General features: G+C 41.5%; 3 protein-coding genes across 3 annotated transcripts; 2 read left to right on the top strand and 1 right to left on the bottom strand.

Annotated features, from left to right (window-relative positions):
- The first annotated feature begins 1,437 nt into the window (after positions 1-1,437).
- Positions 1,438-4,299, top strand: LOC119339884. Its single transcript, XM_037611783.1, has 4 exons — positions 1,438-1,537; positions 2,240-2,339; positions 2,684-2,764; positions 3,534-4,299. Exons 2-4 carry the CDS (start codon positions 2,274-2,276, stop codon positions 3,819-3,821), a joined length of 435 nt encoding a protein of 144 aa, XP_037467680.1. The 5' UTR covers positions 1,438-1,537; positions 2,240-2,273; the 3' UTR covers positions 3,822-4,299.
- A 5,323-nt stretch (positions 4,300-9,622) lies between these two features.
- Positions 9,623-13,270, bottom strand: LOC119340675 (chloroplast processing peptidase-like). Its single transcript, XM_037612597.1, has 6 exons — positions 12,698-13,270; positions 11,596-11,664; positions 11,450-11,518; positions 10,603-10,689; positions 10,166-10,233; positions 9,623-10,054 (listed from the first exon to the last, which is right to left on the bottom strand). Exons 1-6 carry the CDS (start codon positions 13,163-13,165, stop codon positions 9,913-9,915), a joined length of 903 nt encoding a protein of 300 aa, XP_037468494.1. The 5' UTR covers positions 13,166-13,270; the 3' UTR covers positions 9,623-9,912.
- LOC119339568 (protein FAR1-RELATED SEQUENCE 7-like) lies at positions 13,164-17,235 on the top strand. The gene is made up of 8 exons (XM_037611572.1): positions 13,164-13,249; positions 13,563-13,659; positions 14,066-14,143; positions 14,426-14,479; positions 14,573-15,358; positions 15,617-16,086; positions 16,213-16,476; positions 16,554-17,235. Exons 1-8 carry the CDS (start codon positions 13,164-13,166, stop codon positions 17,233-17,235), a joined length of 2,517 nt encoding a protein of 838 aa, XP_037467469.1.
- The last annotated feature ends 5,931 nt before the right edge of the window (positions 17,236-23,166 follow it).

Genomic DNA, 23,166 nt, shown 5'->3' with positions numbered 1-23,166 from the left:
ACGCTAAATGGGTCAGCCCAGGTGAGCTAAACCCTGTGCGAAACGTGGACTCTTTGATGCAAAGAGCGTCACATAGGAACTCCCCAAAATGGCTACGTCGTAAGTTACCATGTATTTGTTACGAGGTCAAGTGATCGAATCCCAGCGCAAGTGTTAATTGTTTTTCGTGTTTTTCACCGTGCGAACGCTAAATGGGTCGGCCCAGGTGAGCTAAACCCTGTGCGAAACGTGGACTCTTTGACGCAAAGAGCGTCACATAGGAACTCCCCAAAATGGCTACGTCGTAAGTTACCATGTATTTAATCTTATTATGTGGTTCCAAGTCGCCCAAATACACAAATGCCGGCCGTGCATGCTACTTCAGGTGCTCCTCTCTACGCACCAAGTAAAACAGGGCTATTTTTATGACACACATATATCTTGTATTTGTATGTGCTCGTTTGTTTCTGCAATCTTGTTTCGGAACTGATCCAGCATATACATTTGATTGATTCTTTGTTTCATGAGCGAGCGGTTTGTTTAATTTACTGGTCTTTAAGATTTACCGTCATATTCTTTATCTACAGAGTGTTGTGGGATGCGCATTTGCACAGGCACCATCAATTTATCCGTACGAATACAAACGAAGTCTTTAATGAGGACTATAATGCTCCTAAATTGTATGGATATTGTTCATTCTGTAACTGAATTTAAGAACTCATATGATGTTCAATATTATTACTCACATTGGTTCATTGGACGATGTTATTTAGGTCCTCGGTAAATCCCGAAAGAACTCAGTACTGACCTTGTATGAAGAAATTCCCGCCTCACCCCCGCGTCGCCCCCTCCCTGAGGAATAATAGGAATTAGCTGTTCCACCTCCACCACCACCACTCCCCTCTCACCTTGCTCCCCCCATCGTCATCATCGCCACCGGCGTCGTCTCCCCCACCCTGTCTGTGTCTCTCTCAGGCCTTCCTCGGTGTTGGAACATGCCACACCGGACGCACTGCAACTACATGTCCGTGTCATGTGACAACCCCTAACCTATCGCACGGATTGCATGACGCCAATCAGTCGTGCCTAGATTGTAGCATTACATGCACATGGTCCCATGATCACACGGTTTGTAATCCATGTGAAAATATGTACAACTGGTGAGTGAATATACAGTATACATGAATGTTTTCCATCGTTCTAATCTCGTTCCTTGGCCGAGGTGGCTCTACTGGCACGGATCTAATCGTTGCAGCGAATGTCACCACAGGAAAATCCCGGTTTCCCGTGTGTTAGCCTATAAGCCGAGTGTGTTTTTTCGGGCACCCGGCTTATGCTCCTCTAAGCCGAGTCCCGAGAAAAAAACACCCGGTAAATACGAAGAACTCGGCTTATGGTTTAGAATAGAGAGAGAGGTGAGGGCGAACCGCGGCTCACCGCACCCCGCAGAATAAAGTGCGGCTTGCCGCACCCCGCACACACCGCCGACCGAATTCCCACCGTACTGCCTGGGCAGCGCTGTCGCCGTCGTGCGTGGGGAAACCAGCACTGTACCAAGGTCAAGTGCACCGAGCTCATCCATTGTGGTTTAGATCAGCTTTTGCCTTGCCTTGAATGCTCTTGTTCATATTTATGCATGTTTCCTAATTCCCCTTTTCTCATATGTGATGTGATGCTCATACGAAAAGGAAGAGTAAGAAGAAATCTATGAAAGATGGTAAATTGGCAATAGAAGAACATAGGTGTAGAAGCTGGTTGATGCTGGCAATTGGACTCTTATCTCAGAGTAAATTAGCTTCAGATATCAGAATAGTACACTGGTTCAGAAATCAGAATAACTACTATCTGGGTGCAACTTGCTGGCAGGGCAGTTAAATTAGATATCTTACTTTTCATTGTATGTTGCATATTACTTTTACAAATTAGTGTTCAAGACAATCTTCTGTTGTTGCATTCCAGCAAGTTAGCTTACAGCCAAAGATGGTTTATCCAATCCAAATGTTGTAGGTCGAACAAAACTTATGGCTGGGGTAAAAATATTTGTGGTGATCAGCATCTTCCTCTCGCTTCGCTGTTAACATGTCGACGCGGCGCTACGCACCGGATGATTTATACTACTACCATGTTTTTTATGTTGGGTCTGAGAAACTAGAGAATTCATGCCTCTTTGCCATGCCAAGAGTATTCTAGGGATTTCTTATGAATATACTGTATGTAATATGGGATGGCTATTTTGATTAAGAGATCAATTTTTATGCAGGTTTATCTACACTCTTCTCAGCCTGGGAATCATCATGTGCTTGCTGACCTGCTTGGGCCACATCGCCGCTGAAACTGCAAACAGCCCCTGCCTGTCTTGTGTATCCTTGGAAGCATCTGATACTAGGAGTTGAGTTAGCCTATTTAAGTGTGCTTACATGGAAGCTGCTACTGGTTTAACAAAATTCCTCAAAGCCTTTTGCGTTGTCACATAAAGACCAAACCTTGCGTGCTTTTTTTCAGATATATCCATTTCAATAATATAAATGATATTTCAAAAAGAGGGTCATGTCTCTACCAGTCAAGTTTTGAACTGGAATTGTTGGCTCCTAATAATAGTTTGCTGAAACCTTAAGTCCCAGTTATGTTCTTGGAGCTCTGTGACCTTAGATGTACTGTGTCTTGGTGATATGGACTATTTTGCCTTAACCTGCCATGTATGTAGCACGTGATCTTTGTATTCTTGCTTGTGATATTGGAAGCTGCAATCGTCGCCGATGTATTTCTGAATAGCTACTGGGAGGAGGTAAGGAGCACTTCAGCTGCTATATACTTGATATTTCTGTGTGTATTTTAGAACCAAAATAAGGTCTCTTTTGTCGCCAATTTTTTTGCTGGAATGGAAGTCGTCTTAAGAACAAAATGAAATTATGACTGGTCAAACCTGAGAAAGTTTACTTCTAAAATATATCCATATGTCGTCTTAAGAACAAGATGAAATTATGTCTGCTCGAACCTGCCAAAGTTTCCTTCTAAAAACATGCCCATATGTAGTTTGCATAGTATGGCCTTTTCTTTTCACGTAGTATGAGAAATACATCCAGTGCTCTACTTAAGATATTCTCTTCAAAATGACATCTCTAAAATTACTTGATCGCAGATCATTATTGAGACATGTTTCTTGCATATTTTTCCTTTTTATTTTTCACCCTTGCATCGAGTGGCTTATTTATCAGGTCTGTTTTATGTTATTTTCTCTATTCCAATATAAATATTCATTTTAAAGGTTCGCTTTCTGGTGTTCTAATTTGGGATTTCTTGCCCTACTTTTGGCAGTACCTCTATCAAAATTAGAAAGACCTTTTAGTAATGTTGTGTTTTTTGGGCCATGCTCGTGGATATACTCACTCCGTTCCTAAATATAAGCCTTTTAGAGATTCCATGCAATTTATAAATTATAATTTCAGTGATGTCTCATCCTTCTCATTTGCTGTCCAGTTTTTTCTTAGAGCAATGGTCTTATGATTCTGTTTGTATCTAATGCCATTTTCTATGTTTTTCTTACTTATTTTCAGGACAAATCCCACCAGATATATATTGTTGGTCACTTTGCTTGCTGGATCAATATATTGCTGGATATATATTGTTGGTCATTTTGCTTGCTGGATCGATCAATATATTGCTGGATATATAAGCCATCTTGCTGCTGCTCGCTGAAGCATGCAGGGAAAAAAAATGATATTTGGCATATAAACCGAGTGTCCCAGGGACATGGCACCTGGCTTATAGGCATATTATGCCACGGGGAGATGTATAAGCCGAGTGTTCCAGATGCAGGCACCCGGCTTATAGGATATGTTTAACATCGGATGTCCTATAAGCCGTGTACAAAGGCACCCGGCTTATATTTAAACCGTGCAGCTCGTGTAGACACTAGGTTTATATTTAAACCGTGCGGCTCGCTTAGGCAATCAGTTTATATTTAAACCGTGTAGCGCTCGTGGGCACTCGGTTTATATATAAACCGTGTGGCTCATGCAGGCACTCGGTTTATATTTAAACCGTGTGGCTCAGTTAGGCACTCGGTTTATACTGACGGTGACACGTGGCCGTTATCTCGCGGCTGCCGTCATGTTACTTTAGTAAGCCGAGAGCCTCGTATAAACACACGGATTATACGTAAACCATGTGTTTTCCCACTGGCACTCGGCTTATAGCGTATAAGCCGATCAAGTGTAAACCGTGTCATATAAGCCGGGAGTTTGACTCGGCTTATATGTAAACCGAGTTTATATTGACATAAGCCGAGTTCTTTGGATACACGGCTTTAAAGTTTTTTCCTGTAGTGTGTGTGGTCTGGCCAGCCATGGAAGCGAAGCTCCTTCGGTGGGAGATCCATTTGCACCATGGCTTGTAACAAGAAGCCTCACAAATGATAAATCTTCCCAAAGTAGACAATCTCCGAGCCATCATAAACTCTTGATTCCTCCAAAATGTAGTGGCTATCAAGTGACTCCTAACCATTTAGCAGGAACACACACACCCTCCAAAAGTAACAATCAAAGCAAAGTCATTTAGTAGAACTCATCACAAGATCTTCAACCCATAGGATCTCTCTCTCTCTCTCACACACACACACACAAAGCAAACGGGTGGTCTCGGAAGAGAGGAACACTAGATGAAGTGTTCAAGAAGAAGAGTGGAAGATTTTGACCTTGAGAGAATCATGGAAGTGTTCTTGGAGTCACCATACACTTTCTTCCTTCTATTCTTGCCTCGATACTCTCTAGACTTGAACAAAGTGGCCGTTGAAATGACTTGGGTAGGCTTGGAATGGTTTCACTTACTTGCGACAACAGATGGAGTATGCAATTCTATATACTTGCTCAGTAGAAATCTAACTGTTGCTTAAAAAAGTAACTGCACTGTAAGCACTGGAGAAATCTCCTCAGAACTATGGGGCATCTTCAAATATTTTGAATGGTCAGAATAAATCTCAGAAACCTCGGAGCCAATACTTGGAAGTACCAAGGTAAATAAGAGGCAGAGGTTCTAGACGAAAAAGGGGATCTTCTTTGTATGAATAGAACAGAGACTCGTAGGTACCAGGTAAAACCAATATCTTAGTAGTACCGTAGTAAACAGAGTAGTTGTCAACTTAACTATGCAGAAATGTCAACGTCACAACTCGAAGGTAACTGATAGATTGGCTTAGGACTACTGACCTGTATTGTGACCTGATATAGAAGCAAACCAAAAATGCTCCAAAGTGCAGGGAAAAATGGTACTCCCTCCGTCCTAAAATTTTTGTTTTAGATTTGTCTAGATACGGATGTATTTAATACTAAAACATGACTTGATATATCCGTATATAAACAAAAGACAAGAATTTGGGATGGAGGGAGTACGTTCAAAGGTGGCGGTGCTAACAGAAAGGATTTCAAAGGAAACATGGCTTGCCAATACTAGAACGAAAATGATAGTATGTGTTTGACCTGCGAAAAATTAGGCGTGTGGTGGCGCGGCTGATTTGAGTTTTGCGGCGCGACAGATGGGTGCAGCAGGTGGCGGGTGGCCGGCCCGTCCTCGGACGGCGGCGGCTAGGCGCGGCGGGCGACCCAGCCTCGGACGGCGGTGTAGCTGCGGGCGCAGCGGCCGGCCTTTTCGGGCGGCGGTTGCGGACTGCGGTCGGCGGCGGCGGCCAGCTAGGCTGCGGTGGCGTGCAAACTGCCTTCAGATCGGCAGGGACAGCATGGAGGGTCTGGTGGTCTCGTCGGCGGCATCTTCGGTCAGATCTGTTCTGATCGATGTGACCAGCGGTGGTGGTCATCTCTTCCGTTAGAGGTGGTCGGCCTGAGGCTAGGTTTCCGGATCTCCGGATCCGTGATCTAGTACTGGTTGCGAGTCGGGGAGACATAATTACCGGTGCAAACCGAGCCGATGGCTGGCAACGGCGGCGATCTACGTCGTTACCTTGATGAAGGCAACGTTGTGTGACCTATGTCGACCCATTCGTACTGTTATGGGGGAAACCCTTGGATCTGGTCTTCCAGATCGGACGATGGCGACACTGCGGTGGCGTTTCTCTCTTGGGAGCATCGTTTGTGGAGTAGTGCTGGTGGTCAGAGGCAGGAGGTGGAGTGGCTTCGTCTAGCACGGAGCTTCTGTGGAGATGTCAAGTCATGCCTGACCGATAGGTGTTACGCTTTGTCATGCCTGGTGGGCAGGTGCTACGCACGACAAATCTTTCGGAATGGTGCTTGGCTGGTGGTACTTGGCGGCATGGTGTTGACGTGTACCGGCGGTGACTGTGACGTGCTCAGTAGTTCGCGCGCAGGATGGTGGCGTCGTTGGGCGCTGTGTTGGTGTTGACGGCAGCTAGACCGGACACGAATGATGCATAGTACAGATCTGAAGATGGAGTGGTGGCAGTTGGTTGCGGCGGCATCTGAGAGCGTGCCGGACCGGTGTGTGCCCATACCCGGCAAGTGACTTTGGTTGGGGCCTCAGGTCTTAGATGTTAGGCTTGTCTGTGAGGTCTGTGGTATTAGGTCCGGACTATCAGCATCCCTTCATCAGCTGGATAGGAGTAGCGGCATTTGTCGCATAGACGGTGGCTTCAGACTTATTGTTGTATTTCTTTGTAAGGTCTTTGGTGAATAATTAATAAAATGGCTGCATGCATCGTTCAGATGCAGAGGCTGGGGTGATCCTCCTTTTCTAAAAAAATGTAGAGTGGCTAAGGTGGATTTTTCTCTTTTCTTAGGATCTTGTTTTGGAATTCAAACCAAACTACATTTGCTTGTGTCCCTCTTGTTAGTACGGTTGTCCTACACCCATTGTAACTTTAGATTAATCAAAAGCCTATAAGTTTTAGTCTAAAAGCTTGAGGTAGACACCATCTTGAAAAGTTGGAGGTAGGCAGTGGCGGAGCGTGACCAAAATATAAGAGGGGGCCAACTTCATATAAAAATACACAATATGCATGAAAAACCCACACTAATATCCCCTCAAAAAAAGTTGTGCTGCGTAGCCTTGACTTGATAATCTTCAAGCTCGAGAAAACACGCTGAGTTGTTAATGGAGAAAGCATGCCCAGTTGATAGTCTTTCATTCATACATGGCACCAGTGCTAGAGCAACGGGAGCTGAAGCATGATCAGGTCGTCAACGCCAGACGGGGAGGCAGGGAGGCAGGGAGGGTGCCAGGGTGGGGATCGGGGAACGAGAGCTGAAGTGGACGTGCTGATTCACAGACGAGACGAGAGGAGGTGCTGGGCCAGAGTCGTAAGTATACCTAGTAATAAAAAAGTCACTTTTGGGCGTATAGCCTAGTTTCATCCCCACTACGCTCCGTAGAGATGAAAATGAAGTGGAAACTTTCCCTTTTTCCGAAGAAAAAAATGGAAACGGAGAGAAATATGAAAATGGAAATGAAAATTTGCAAAACGGAAACGGAAATGAAATTTTTTATGTGGAAGCGGAAACAAAAATGGAACGACATTTTCCGGTGGAACAGACGTGGAAATGGAACTTTCCGTTTCCGTGACTATGGAATTTTCATTTTTACTATAGGCCTATAGCTGCTTTGTGGCACTATGATCAAACAACACACAAGGACACAATGAGCAAAACGAATTATTTAGGTCCAACTTTTACTACCACACACGTACTTAACTAATCATATATGCAATTGTCATGTACTACTATAGTACAATGCTAAGTTGTTAACATAATCATATTATTTTGTAGCCATATTAACAATTCATTAAAAGATTGTTCTTGTGTGTATTTCTCTATTGGGGTTTCTAAGTTCCGCTTAACGCCCACTTTTGTTTCCATGTCCGCTTTGTATTCGCTCCATGTCTGTTTTCGATAGTGTCTGTTTTCCGTATTCATATCCGGGATTTCTGTATTGGTTTCCCTATCTGCAAAAAATATGAAAACAAATATGGTGGCACCCAGTTCCGTCCGTTTCCGCTCCGTTTTCATCCCTAACGCTCCGCCAGTGGAGGTAGGTGTCACAATTGATATCCACATAACCTTGAGGATTACTTTGCATGAATAAAACTTGATAAACAATTGGTCCTCTCAATTATTTGTCGTTAATCACCGAAACCCAACAAGGATATTTAAGAGATGCACTTTCAGGTGGCTTCATACCTTGGATTGCAGGTTTCATCACAATGTCCAGAGTAAACCTGATCATTCCTCGGGTCAGGCTTGTAAAATCTCGAAGCAAAAATCCCAAGCCTGGGCCCAGCCCGGCCCGGCCTGAAGCACATGAATAGTGACATTTTTCAATTAAAATAATAATAATAGGGGTACTAAAATAATAAATTATACCTATATTTCGAATAAAATATAGATTTATGGGCATTTCGGGCTTTTTCCGGGCTTTCAGGTGGGAAAATGGAGACCGGGCCCAGCCCGCCTGGCTTTCGGGCTCGGCTGCCCATGCACATGTCTAGTCTAGAGCTCCCTTTGTGGTGTTCGTTTTGGCCCACCTTCTGGAAAAACGAAACTGGTCGGACATTTTGAACCAAATGTTGAGCTGGGAAATTCGGTGTCCCTTGCACTGAGGGGTGACTTTACTCAAACAGTAGTATTTTATTTCAATATCTGTTGACGAGGTAGGAATTTTATGGTATTTCCGTATTTGGCCTTAGTGGTAGATGGTTCGTGTTTTAGATCTACTAGTAAGGTACACGTGCATTTCACGCATGAGATTTGGTAACCAAATTATGAATAAATATCACACTATAGCATGTATGTTTTGAGTCATATATGCATGATGTAGATGTTCATTTTATTCTTATACTTCATCTCATTCAAAATCAATTAGTTTTATAAAAAAAATATTTTAAGATTCATGGAATTGTGCATTGTAAATCATAAACTAAAAACAAATAGTGACAATTCATTTAGAAAAAAAGTTTAGGCAATTAAGATATGGAAGATTCTAGAATAAAGGAGAAGTGCTTGTGTTTTGAGGTTTGTGCATTATGCTTAAGTTCAACCATGGAGTCTTCTAGATTGTACATATGGCAGAATCTGGTGGAATGTAGATATATCCAACGGCCAGTAGTGCTCGGATTTACCATCTCTGTACCGTTGGATTGGCTTCATCCAACGACCAACTTTCAAAGTTATTCGCACACTATATAGGGGTATAGATTAGGTGGACCTTTTGAACTGATTATTTAGCCCATGTTTTCTTAGCGCAGGCGTCATAGGGTCTCCACGAACAATCCGCAAAGTAGTCAACATACTATGTATGCCATGTACAATGATAGATTTGTTGTATTCCAGGGTAGTTTTGTGTGTTCTTTTGCTTGGCGACAAATAATTGTATGCAACATGCAAAACAATTGTTTACTTTCTCCAGGTTGTTATGTTACCTCTTTTATATAGTTGAAATAAATAAATTCCAATATATGCTAACGAAACAAAATTATTTAAGATAACAATTTATTGATATAGCATGGATTGTATTTTCATGTCATTGGCCTATCAAGTGGAGGTACAACACTACTAACAAATATAAGAAGAAAAGAAAACTTGATGCACAACCACAAGGGTAAAATGGCGCAAGAATATGATGACGTTCACATGATGTCGCAGAATCCGGAAATCAATAGTAGACTGGTTTTTTTCTGGGTGAATAATTAGGAATGAGAACCTTCCAATTGACTGAATATAAACAATGAATTTCCTTAATATACATACAACAAGGGGCAGAAACAAGCAGAAACCTTGGAACAAAATGACTTCATGCTCGTGACCGTCAATCCTAATTTCATGGGAACCAAATTTGTTCCCTTCTCTGATTTCTAGAAGACCTGATGCTGTCCAATATACTCCTCTATGAAGTACTAAAGAGGAATATCTAGTCCAAAATATGAGCTCAATTGCCGGAAGCTTGAACTTCACACCAAATTAACTAACTAAACTTCTACTTTGTCAGTTTGACATCAATGAGTGAATCTGGTTTTGTTTCAGGGCCAAAGCAATCACGGGTAGTCGACCCTATTCGACCAGGTGGCCAGTACCGGAAAATAGATCGTCCCAGTATGTTCTTTGCAGGAAGAGGACCCCTGAAAAGCAGTTGTACATGCTAATTAAACTTCCAGTGTTATGTAAGAAGTTAACCATTAAGTAACATGAGAAAATCAGCAGAAAGATATCGATGAAGTTGGCAGCATTACCACACATGGGAATCATAACTGTTATTTCGGTTATCCCCCATTACAAAGACTGCATTTTCAGGCACTTGCTGCAAGGAAAATATAGATAAAGATCGTTAGCTAGCTGAAAAGAACATCATGACCTACAAGAACCAGACAGTTCATATTCAAGCATTCATGTATATGTAAATAGCATACAACTTCTATAATAGCTCGGGATACCCCACGTAGGTTGACTTTCAGGTATTCTGTCGTTTACCATAACAAAATCTACAAATTTACTTTAGGAACCTCAACAATAATTTCTCTGGAAATTCGAAATGTTCCTTCTAACATGTCACTGAAAAATGGTTCATAAGACAAAACCAACGGTCTCTCCTAGAACAAGTTACATAAAAGGCTGCCATAATTTAAGCAGATATCTCTATCGCTCATGTGCAGCCTAAGAAATGCCTTACCACTGGGTTCATGTCATAAGTAGGTGGCTCAAGAATGAATTCTTCATTCCTAGCCTCACCATTCACAACTAGTTTTCCTTTATGAACCTGCAGCATAACAGGTAATGGAACATTAAGACTTTTTTATTTGAGAAAGTTCTGGTGTTTCCATGATAAATTTGGCCGCAAATTTAACATGTCCACACAACAATTAAATTTAGACTAACTTGTAATAGAAGAAAATCACTTTACTTTAAGCTACCAAGGGTATCTTTCTTCTAATGTGCATCACACTTTGTGTCTATTTTCTCATCCTTGTTCGTTCTGACTTCTGTAACTACTGGGTTGCAAATATGCAGTTACGCACCATTTTTAATTTGTATGAACTAGATCCTAGGCTTGCAGGCTCTGCAATATCAAAATATTTGGTCGATTTGCATATGTAAGATGAACTATGTCACTTTGTGATTCTTTCAAGTTATTATTCAACATATTCTCCTCTCTTAGCATATTCAACATAATAAAATAGTTTCTTGACAGCATTTTGATGAATATACACAAGATGACCTTGATTAGCTAAACAATCGAAAATACGAATTATTGTTTGAGCAATTCTACTGAGAAGGGCATATAATGATTGCCTTCAGTAGAACACTAAAAGTAACTGGCGAATTGAAGGATCAGGCAGAAACTGTTGCCTGGTGAGAAACTGAGAACATCCTCACAGTTGGCTGGAACCATTACCTCATTCAAACTTAAGGAAAAAAAATACTAACTGGACGATTTTATGTATGGAAACAAATAAGAACGACATCATTGAAGAGATACAGATATTCACCTAAAGTTTGTTTCTGATTCTGAAACTAACCTCAACAGTATCTCCAGCCCTGGCAACTATTCTTTTGATGAAAACATCATTATCAGTATACCCAACATCCTGAACAGGAAGAGTTGCAATCAGGAAACAGCATATATCATCTGGAAACACTGCATCTAAGGACGATTTGTAATTACCTGTAGCACTGGCGGGCTTTTGAATATAACAATGTCATTTACACAAGGCTTCCTAAAGTAGTATGTAACCTGAGAAATATTGGTATTGGTGAAACTTGCAATCAAGTTAACCAAAAAAAATCTGTAATTGGTAAAATATCAAATAAATCTAACATAATGAATGAAGGCTTGTAGGTGCCATAGTGGTCTATAGAATTATCTTGCATTTTAGATTAACTTGAAAGCTTTATGTGCTGCTCTACAAACCTCCAGAACATCCTGCCTTGATGACCACACATACTTTGGACTAAGGATCAGGTAAAAGTTTGGCGTAATTAAAGAAAGATGCTTATTTCCATACCTTTTGCAGAGATTATATATGTACTAATAGCTATCACATTTTTTAAACCAAACACAATATGGTCAAAGTCTGCAAAGTGAATTAGATCCCAGACTAAATAGTTTCATCTCAGAACTTCAAAGTTGTCTATAGTTTCAGATTGTCAGTCGTGCCATAAATGATATTTTTACCTGTTAGTTCACAGAACAACAGAACAATTATAATGAGTCCTATTTAAAGAATATTATCAGTGGTACATATTTTCCATATTATACTTTTGCACCTGTTAAGATCTTATCCAACACTACAAGAGACCAGCCATTGCCTGCAAAGCTAGTATCCCAATTTGCATTTATATGGTGTTCAGTGTTGTATTAATCATTATGGAAGTGAAATTCCAAGCATAGTAAGTGTTGCAGCACACGAGGAACTCATCTGTCATTTCAAAGACAGCACATTGACTACTAATTATAGTAAGTATAAAGCACCAATTTTGATGTTTAACATATAAGCTGGAGGTCAAGTGAGCCATAAAGTTTGGTTATACTTCACACTTAGAAACTAATACTACTTGTTGGTGTTTACTGCTCCAAGGGGACTGAATCCTCAGCTTGAGAAAGCATTTTTCTAACTGCAGTCTGAAATAATAATTTGACCACAATAAATAATTTTAACACAGCACGCCATGGTGTTCATGTGCAAACTCCCCAGGTCATAAATCGCTGGAGTAAATAAAGTTGGGCCTTTTATAAAGTATAAATAAGGTGCGACGGAAGGACGGACCTTCTCGGCGACGATGCGGTCGCCGACGTCGTAGGTGGGGAACATGGAGAGGGAGGGGATGAACCGCGGCTCGGCGACGAAGGCGCGGAAGGCGAGCGAGATGGCGACGGCGGCCAGGACCGTCTTGGCGTCCTCCGTCGTCACGGTGAGCCACTCGGGCAGCAGCCCCTGCCTCTCGCCCTCCTCGTCCCCGTCCCCGCCGCCTCCACCGCCGCCCTCCCCTCCCCCGCCGCCCCCGCCGTCGGGGTCGGGGCCCACGGGAGGCGCTTCGGGCGGCGTTTGCGGGGCGGTGCGAGCGCGAGTCCGCCTCCTGAGGCGGAGGCGCGGCGGGGCGCTCCGGAGCTGGAAGGCGGCGGCGGTGGCGGCCGAGATGGGGCTGTGGAGGAGGGGTTTGGGGGAGGGCCTGAGGAGGCAGGCGGCGGTGGGAGCCTGCGAGGCGGCCGGGAAGAAGTGGACGGAAGAAGACATGGCTGCGGTGGGAGGCAGGCGGGCGGACGGGAATGCGGCGGTGGTCGTCGGCTCGCCGGCGTCCGCCTCGGCCGCTGTGGCTTGGTGGTGGGAGTGGGTGGGATAAGCCGGTCGGCGACTTTTTCTTTCTTTTCTGGAGGTCTTTTTTTTTGTTGAGACAATTCTTTTTTTGGAGGTTTTTCGTTTCTCTTTTGGAGGTGGGCCAGTAAGAAATCGGGCCCTGAGGAACTGAAGCCCACGCAGGAGAAACACAAGAGTTTCTAAAAAAAAGGAGAAATACAAGATAAGTAAGACGTATACATTGGGTAAGAAAATCATTTATTAACTCATTCGACTGAGAAATAGATCGGTCTCAGTCGAATGACGTGATGATGACGTCGTGTGCTATTTGTCTCAGCCTAGGTGTTGTATCCTTCATATACCTGACAAAGAAACTCTTGACATTGATTGCAGCCGTTCTTGATCCCTATGGAGCTACTATGTTTGGTTCTCAGGTTAGTGCCTACAAAAAGAAGCAAATGAAATTTTAATGAACTTCTGAATCTTGCTTGAACTATTCTGGTTATTTGGTTACGGAAATTTGATGTCTATTCTTTTGTACTGTTATGGGGAAAACATAAAAACACAGGGAGGCAAAATAGCCAGCAGCAACAGTGCTGAATTCTGATGCTTGGAACCAAGGGATGCAACATACACACCCCTGGATGCAAAATCAAAAGCTTCCACATGCTTCTATAAACAGAACACAAGGGAATGCCCTGAATATTCCAGTGAGTGCAACTATGTATGGTATCTTCAATAGTCAAGGCAATACACAGGTATTTCTGTGCTCTTTGAAAAAAAATTGCTTTTCAAATTGTCAGTAGACATTTCCGTGAATGTTAAAACTTCTTTGTGCAGGCAAACTTGCCTGTGAACCTGGGTGCACATACTTCAGTGGGTGAGTCCAACCAAGTGTCTGCTGCACTCCAACCCCCTGTAAGTGTTTACAGTCTAGGGAAAATGGAATAAAAAAAGAAAATCTACTAAGATTGTATTACAAGAAATTGGCAAAAATAATGATGCAGGCAAACAAGGTCGCTTATGAAGCCCCTATGTCATACATGCAACTCCTACTTGCTGCTGAAGAAGAGGTTCTCTACTAACATACTCGTGTTTGCTTGTCGTAGATAAAAATTGTATTAACTTACGAAAATAAACCCACAAACATAAAAAACATCAAACAAAAACAAAACTAACTATTGTTGTTTTACTTTTCAGGGTGCTAGAAATGCATCATCACAATCACAAGAAGATCGCCTTGTTCTTACTGAGGTATGTTTTCTCCTGCTTAAACTTGTGTCTATGTCCCCTAAACAAAAAAAATTTGACTGCTGTGAATAACTATAAAAAAAACTCTCTCTACAGAACGATATGTACATGATAACTGGGCGATACAGTGTATCTTCAGAAGATCCATTCCAAGCACACGCTGGGCGTGGAGCTCAGCATACATCTGAAGTCAATGACCAGCATGATATAGATCTTGAACCTTTTGTTGACAATCGATTTTCAGAAAGCTTGAATGATTTGAACCGGGACAATGAAATGCAGACAGAAGCAGGAGGAAACAAAAACGGCTCTATGGTGTCAAATGAGATTGCTTCTGACAATGATTCTGATTCCGAGGATGATCTTTCTTCATCGTTGTTGCAAAAAGCCTTTGAAATTGCTGTTACAACTGCTGGAGAACAAAAGAACAGTGGTGCAGCTGGTGAAGTTCAAAAATTAACACAGGAAGACATACTGATATTCCTTGAAAATGACAGTATAGAAGCTGCTCAAAGTGCTAGCCAAGAAGTGCGCAGCCATCACGTACCCCATGTGGACATGGTCTTTGATACGGGTGATGCATCTTACAACTTTTACAATGAGTATGCCTCAATTGCTGGTTTTTCTGTGATTAAAGCATCTCGGTATTGTGGCAAGAAACAAGGAGGCAGTGCAACAACTCGGGTAACTTTCAAGTGCAATCGGTCAGGAAAACTAATTGATGAAGAAGAACAAGAGAATAGGAAGAAGAAACGACATGACACAAGGCAACAGAAGACAGGACAAGAGCCCTATCGCAACGCAAGGAAGAAAAAAGCAAACACCATTGCAATAACAGGGTGTAAAGCTCAGCTTATTGTCACCAAGAAGGATGAGAAGTGGGTGATAACAACCATAAACCTAGAGCACAACCATGATTTGAGTCCTCACATAGAAGTGAAATACCTTCGTTCTCATAACTACACAACAGACGAGGAGAAGCTCCTAATCCGAACTTTCAATGTTGTGAAGCTACAAACAAGACAAATAATAGCAATCCTAAGTTACTTGAGAGGCGGGAACACTCATTACACCAAAAAGCATGTAAGCAATGTTAGAACAACCATTGGCAAAGAGAGTAATCAAAATGACATGATGTAGGTGCTCACATATTTAAGGAAGAGACAAGCTGAAGATCCACAATTTTACTATGCGTTCAAAACAACTAAAGTCTCTGATGACGCAAGTAAAGTTTTGTGCATTTTCTGGGCTGACGGATATTCTAGGAAAATGTACAAGCTGTATGGAGACTGCCTCAGCTTCGACACAACATTCAAGACAAACAGATACAACCTCCCATTTGCTCCCTTTGTTGTTGTCACAGGACATGGCCAGAACTGTTTGTTTGCTTGCTCTATCATAGAGAATGAAACAGCTGACACCTTTCAATGGTTGTTTGAGACATTCTTGCATTGCATGGGTGGGAAATCTCCGTCCACAATCATAACAGACGAGGATGCTGGGATGAAGACAGCTATTCCTTTAGTTTTCTCGCATATCTGCCACAGGCGTTGTTTGTTTCATATTAAAAAGAAGGTTGAGGAAAAATGTACTAGGACTTTTGCAGCACATAAGACACTGCATGATGATATCAGTGACATCATTCACAACTCTCTGACGGTGGCTGAGTTTGAGCAATTGTGGACAGAAATGTTGGAGAAATACAACATTGGGCATGTGAAGTATTTTCAAATCATGTGGAAGAAAAGGAAAAGGTTTGTCCCTGTGTATTTCAAGACGGACTTCTTCCCCTTCATTCACTCTACTGCGCGTAGTGAAGGCACCAATGCCATTTTCAAGGACAACATCACGTCAACTCACAATGTGATGAGCTTCCTCCAAGAGTACCAGAAGATTTCAGAGACCATACAAGATAAGGAGAGGCAGCAAGACTCTATCACAAGAACAACTTCGCCGACATTCTGGGTACGAAGTGAGATTGAGATACAAGCTGCAAAAATGTACAACAGAAAGATATTTTACAGATTCCAAAACAGATAAAGTTTGTGATGAATTTGCATGTTGAAGAGGTTGAGAGAAATGTGAAGTATGAAGTCTACAAGACACCAATGCTAGCTGAAAAAGATTTCAGAACGCGAAGATTTGTTGTGATTGTCAACTTGCAGCAACAACTGTTCAGTTGTATCTGTGGGAAATTTCAGAAAGATGGCATTGTGTGTTGCCATGTCTTGAGGGTCCTTTCTCATCTCAACATGTCTGTGCTGCCAGAAAAATACTACATAGACAGGTGGAGGCCAAAAAATACAAAGGACCTGCGGGACATCCGTTTCAATGTTCCTTTGGAACTAACTGCTGGAAGTCAACACTTGAGGTATACCCTGCTATCCAACAGGCTCAATGAGATGGCTTCAGACGGTGCATCAACAAATAGAAAATATCTGTATGTTGTAGCAGAATGTGAAAGGGTGCAACAAAAGTTGGATGAGATGACTAAAGAGGATGAACTTGCAGAAGCACAACAAGCAAATGTTGACAAGGACACAACAGAGACTGATGCAGCACTGCATCCTGATGGCTATGGAGACAAACTTCAAGATCCTGATGTTGCAGTATCAAAAGGGCGTCCACAAAAAGGTCGTTACAAAACTTTCATGGAAAGTTTAGCATCTAAACAGAAAGTCACATGCAGTCGGTGTGGGAAGCCTGATCATTATAAAAGTTCTTGTACTGCAAGTACTGAAGATGTCAATTTGGCTTAGAAAGAAAAAGTCAGCCGCAAACAAGCCTCAGGTTTTTGCATCAAAAAACTTTTCTCTTTTTGGTGTTACCTGGTTTTTACTGCATTACAAAAAAAATGTTTATGGCCTATAAAATTTTGCAGCCTCATCTGGGACATCTACAGGTAAGCAACCATCTGGTGGAAACCCGAGGAAGAAGGCAAGAAAAGAAAAATAAAAATTTGGGTGCTGGAAGTTCAAGAAGGCAAAAAATATGCAAGTGATGACTGAAAAAAAATGTAAATTGGCTAAAGTTTTGGTCGTTTGTTGTCCTACTGAACAAAAAGCAAGAAGGAAGTATGAATGTTCATGGATGATCTTGATTTTGCTACTGTTTTAAGACTGTTTTGGCAAATGCATACATTATAAATTTCAGTACTGGTAGAAAAAACCAGCAAAAAAATTGCTTTCCTATTGGGGTAGGAACACTGACCTTAACACAGTATGTCCCTTGAAAAATTTTCATACACTTTTTCGCTTGTGCTGTAGAAGTAGATTCCGTGCGCAAAAAGAATTTTGAAATCCTGCATTAAAGAAATGATGGGGGAAAATGATAGAAACAAATGAACAAGGGCAAAAAATAATGTACTCATTAGTGCCGCAACAGAATACATAAAAAAATGTTAGAAAAAAGAGGGATACTGAAAATAATCAAACTTAAAAACAATAAAAAAAATAGAAAAGAACACTCTAAGAACTGATGTTTTCGATATTAATCTGGAAACAAAATGACACAATCCGAATTGTTTTCCGGTTAATAACCAGTTTCTACGACACTGCTATACAACTTGTATTCGCTTTCAAAAAAAGAAAATCATATTGTTCCTCCATGTACACTGGATGTTGTGTGATGTTGTTAAACTTTTGTGATTTTTTTTATCATCTTGCTGAAAGACCTTCTTGTAGTATTCCTCCATGCATTACAAACAAATGTTGTAGTTGATTGGCTGCTTGACCTTCTGAAGAAGTACAAAAAAAAACTAGTTAGTAACCTCAAAATCACAGACAATAACAAAAACAAACTTTGTTTACAGTGGCAAACGCAAAAAAAAATACACAAAAATTGGAAGACAGGAGAAAAAGATAAACAATTTTGTATCATAAGTCATTCGCTAAAAAAGAAAAAATAAGAACAAGTATGCTTCAATGGAAGAAGAAAAAACATACCAATTTACCATGCGAAGTTCTTGACTAGTGCTTTGCCTTTATCCTCTGTGTTGTGAATACTAAATAGAGTGTCAACAGCAAATCTGACCCTTGCGTCTACTACGTCGTTCATCGTGAACTGTCGCTGCAGAGGATTTCGTGAAGCCCAAGTTTGCATCCACTTAAGAGCAAAAATCCCACATGCGTCGCTGTGTTTTTTGCATAAAATTTAACAACAAAGAATTAAAAGAAAAGATCAAATCATGAAAATGAAAAAATAAAAAACAATACTTCTGAATTTATGTTTACACGAATTAGCTAGTTTTTACCTTCCTATTTGCTTTGGCATGTTTGGGTACTCTACACCAAACTTTCTGAAACCCATCCCTCCCAGATTAGATTCTTCCCATGTTTTTATGAAATTGTTTATCTAAGGACAAATAGAAAAACAAATACAATTATGATTAGGAACACACAAAAATGGAATGGATGTGTGTATTAGCAGCTTAATTTAAAAAGTAAGAAAAAGAAAAGTATTAGGAAAAGTGTTTTAACCATCAAATCTCTGATCCCGATATGGAATGGTGTGTTCCCTTCATAATATGAATCTAGGAAGACAAATTTTCTTGCTATAATGTCGACAACGAATAAGAACCAATGCTCACCATGAACTGACGAAAAGAACATCTGCATTTTTTGTATACAGAATTAGGTTGCAAAAAATTGATTGCAAAAAAAACAATCAACAATACTAAAAAAGAAAAAAAAAGAAAATTAAAAATATAGTTTCGTGCAATCAACCATACACGTTCACTTTCATGTAGAGGCAATGCTTTTCCAGCTCCATTGAAGCTTCTGAGTGCTTTTCTCCTCATGTCCCTCCTTCCTTCTTCAGAGGACCAATTCCCAAGAAAATAATCATGGTTTTGTCAAAGAAGAAAATTTAATCGTTGAGCTTCCACCCAAGAAGTACAGTAAAGTTTTGTACAAAAAAAATTCTCAGTGGAAAATGTTGAGTTGTGCTTAAAATGGAATTTATTTGTACTTACACCTAGTGTAGTGAAGAAGTAGTGTCTTTTTGACCTCCTTGGATGATTTTCTCGAAACAGGATCCGACAAAAAATGTTGAAAACATAAGCTTCCACATGACCAGCCGCATCAAATGAATCACCGAGTTGTCCAAGGAAAAGGGTGGTTTTATCAATCAACACAACAACTTGGCTGCAGGTGGTTTAACAACTAGTATTGTTATGTGAAGGAAACAAAAAATCGGAAACCATAAAATCACGGCCAAAAAAAGTAGAATCTTAGTTTAGAAAAAAAACCTTCTGTGAGGTTCAACTTTGCTAAGTGCCACTATTCCCTTGTGTAGTTCTATCTCATGTGGCTGAAGAGGTCCTCTCTCATTGTGATCATATGGAGAGCAGAGAAACTTGCTTGGCTGTATTATCCTTTTTGGAGGCAAATTCTCTTTACCTCTTGATGAAGATCCTAAAGAAAGCTTCGTGTTGTATAAGTTGTCTGCCGTGTTTACCATACTAGAGCATGAACCATTGAATGATCTCTCCCCCAAAACTTGAACATCCGGAGACACCTACAAAAATTCATACACACAATTTATTGTTAGAATGTATCACAGCAAAAAAAAAGATGACGCTACACAAAAGGAAGGGGTCAAGAGAGCTACATGAAAAAGGAAAAAATTGTTCAGAAAATTTACATGAAGGTAGTCACTTACAGGGATTGGTTGCTCTTTAGTTCCTTTTTGATCATCATCTTCAACATAATCATCTGAAAAAAGCCTCTTGCCAAAAAATGATGTTGCTGAATATCTCTGCAAAGGCACAAATAATGTTGAAAGGGGCATGTTCACCAACCAATAAAAAAACGAAGCACAAATTTCGAGAGCAATTTTTTTGAAAAAAACAAGTTTGTAAAAAAACAAGTAGAATTTTGATGATACCTTCCTGTGCTTGTGTATAGGACTTTCAGTGTTCTCACTGTCCCGTTTGCCCATCGGGGAGTAGCATGTTGTTGCTCTGTCCCAAGAGTGTGACATGCGTGCAACAGGGGATGTCTGAATGAAAGTTTTGTTGTGTATGCAAAAGAAAACATAAAAAACTAGGGTGTTTAGAAAAGCAGAAAAGAGCAAGCAAAGAAAACAAAAAGAGTTTTTTTTGGGAAAAAGACATACCAAGTCGACGATGCCATCCTTTTCTTTAAACTGGGGAAGAAAGTCTCTGTACTTGCAAATGCCCGTGGACACAGGTTGTCTCTGTGCACAGTGTATGGACGAACCTCCCTGCACTTCTTGCTCATCCTATGAAAACACGAAGAAAAAAGATGAATACCAAAACAGCAGGAGATTTATTACAGCAAATTTGGTGTGAATTTGCAGTGTGTAATTGGCAAAAAGATGGTACCTGGGAGGTGTGTCCTTCGATATCCTTGCTTGCATTCCATGGATATTTCTTCTTTGCTTCCTACAAATGTTGAAATATAAGTGGGTGAATTTTTGTAGCATAGGAAAATGGTGTGTATGCAAAAAGAATAAATGACAACTCAAACACAAAAAAGGACTAGGTGCGGAGAAACCAATTACCTCTATTTGAGCATTATATTCTTCCGAGTTCATCTGTAATGGGTGCCACAATTCTGGCTCTGTTATTTGATTGCCACAATCATCATGATCTGGAAGTATCCTGCAGCTAGGTGTCATATCATCTGCGAAGAAGTACTTTTGCCTTGCAATGTCTAATGGGTGCAATGTGTCTTGCAACTCTTGAATGTGTTGTTGCTTATCGTCTATCCCATCATCAGGAAAAGAGAAAAAAAAGACACAAAAATAATTAGAAGAGGATTGATGCCAGCACAAAATAAAGGGACAAAATCATGACTGCTCAAAAAAAAGAGTAGGCAGTACTGTTTGATGGTGCTATATTGATATCTATATCAAGTTCAACACACTTATTGTAATCCCTGACATGATCCATAGTATTTCCATCTGAAAAAAATAAAATAAATAAAAAAAATAAGAAAATGACATGCAACTATGGACCTAGAAAGAAAACACACACACACACACACACAACACACACACACATAGACACACACACACACACACGTAGTTGCGAGTTTGATGGCAACATGCAACTAGGCGTCAAAAATAAAAAACACACACCCCCCTAGTTTCGAGTTGATGGTCAACTTGAAACTGGGGGGCGAAAAAAAACACGCAAACACACCACCCCTAGTTGCGAGTCGATGAGCAACTTGCAACTGGGGGCCCTCGACAAAACACACACACCCCTAGTTACAAGTCGATGCTTGACATGCAACTGGGAATCCCCCCTTGATAGAAAGACACGCACATGCACGCACTCCTAGTTGCAAGTCTGCTATTGGCATGCAACTAGGGACCCACAACAAAAACACACACACAAAACACCCCCCCATAGTTGCGAATCGATGGGTAACTTGCAATTGGGGGTTCTCAAGAAAACACACCCCCCTGGTTGCGGGTCGATGCTTGACATGCAACTGGGGACCCCCCCCTTAATAGATACGGACTTGCACACACTCCTAGTTTGCAAGTCTGTTATTGACATGCAACTAGGGAGCTACAACAAAAACACACACACAAAACACACACACACACACCCCTGGTTGCGAGTGGATGTGCAACATACAACTGGGGGCCCTCGACACATGCACACACACCTCTCCCCTAGTTGCGACTCGATGGTCAACTTACAACGAATGGTCGAGAATAAAACACACACACACCCTAGTTGCGAGTCAATGGGTAACTTGCAACTTGGGGCCCTTGAGACACGCACACACACTTATTCCCTAGTTACGAGTTGATGGGCAACTAGCAACTGGGGGCCACAAAAAAACACATACGCACAACCTTAATTGCGAGTCGGTGCTTGACATGCAACTGGGGATCGCCTCCTTGATAGAAAGACACGAACTTGTACGCACTCCTCGTTGCAAATCTGTTATAGACAACTGGGGGGGGGGGTCCTCAACAAAACACAACCCCCTAGTTGCGAGTCGATTCTTCACATGCAACTGGGGATCGCCTCCTTGATAGAAAGACACGCGAATGCACGCACCCCTAGTTGCAACTGGGGCAACTACAAAAAGAACACCCCGATCGAGTTGCGACTCATGGGCGGAGTTGCAACTTAGGTGAAACACAACCAACATCTCGAGTTGTGACTCGGGGGTTGGTGTTGCAACTGGGAAGAATAAAAAACATCTCGAGTTGTGACTCGGGGATTGAGTTGCAACTGGCTGAATAGAAAACAACAAATAAAACACACACACACCCTCCCTGGTTGCGAGTGGATGTGTAACATACAACTGGGGGCCCTCGACACATGCACACACACCTCTCCCCTAGTTGCGACTCGATGGTCAACTTGCAATGAAGGGTCGAGAATAAACCACACACACACCCTAGTTGCGAGTCAATGGGTAACTTGCAACTGGGGGCCCTTGAGACACGCACACACACTTATTCCCTAGTTACGAGTTGATGGGCAACTAGCAACTGGGGGCCACAAAAAAACACATACGCACAACCTTAATTGTGAGTCGGTGCTTGACATGCAACTGGGGATCGCCCCCTTGATAGAAAGACACAAACTTGTACGCACTCCTCGTTGCAAATCTGTTATTGACAACTGGGGGGGGTCCTCAACAAAACACAACCCCCCTAGTTGCGAGTCGATTCTTCACATGCAACTGGGGATCGCC

Source organism: Triticum dicoccoides, chromosome 7B (genome assembly GCF_002162155.2).
Source record: "Triticum dicoccoides isolate Atlit2015 ecotype Zavitan chromosome 7B, WEW_v2.0, whole genome shotgun sequence".
Taxonomy (NCBI): domain Eukaryota; kingdom Viridiplantae; phylum Streptophyta; class Magnoliopsida; order Poales; family Poaceae; genus Triticum; species Triticum dicoccoides.
Note: the sequence above shows the minus strand (reverse complement) of the source record. Positions and strands in the feature narration are given on the sequence as shown.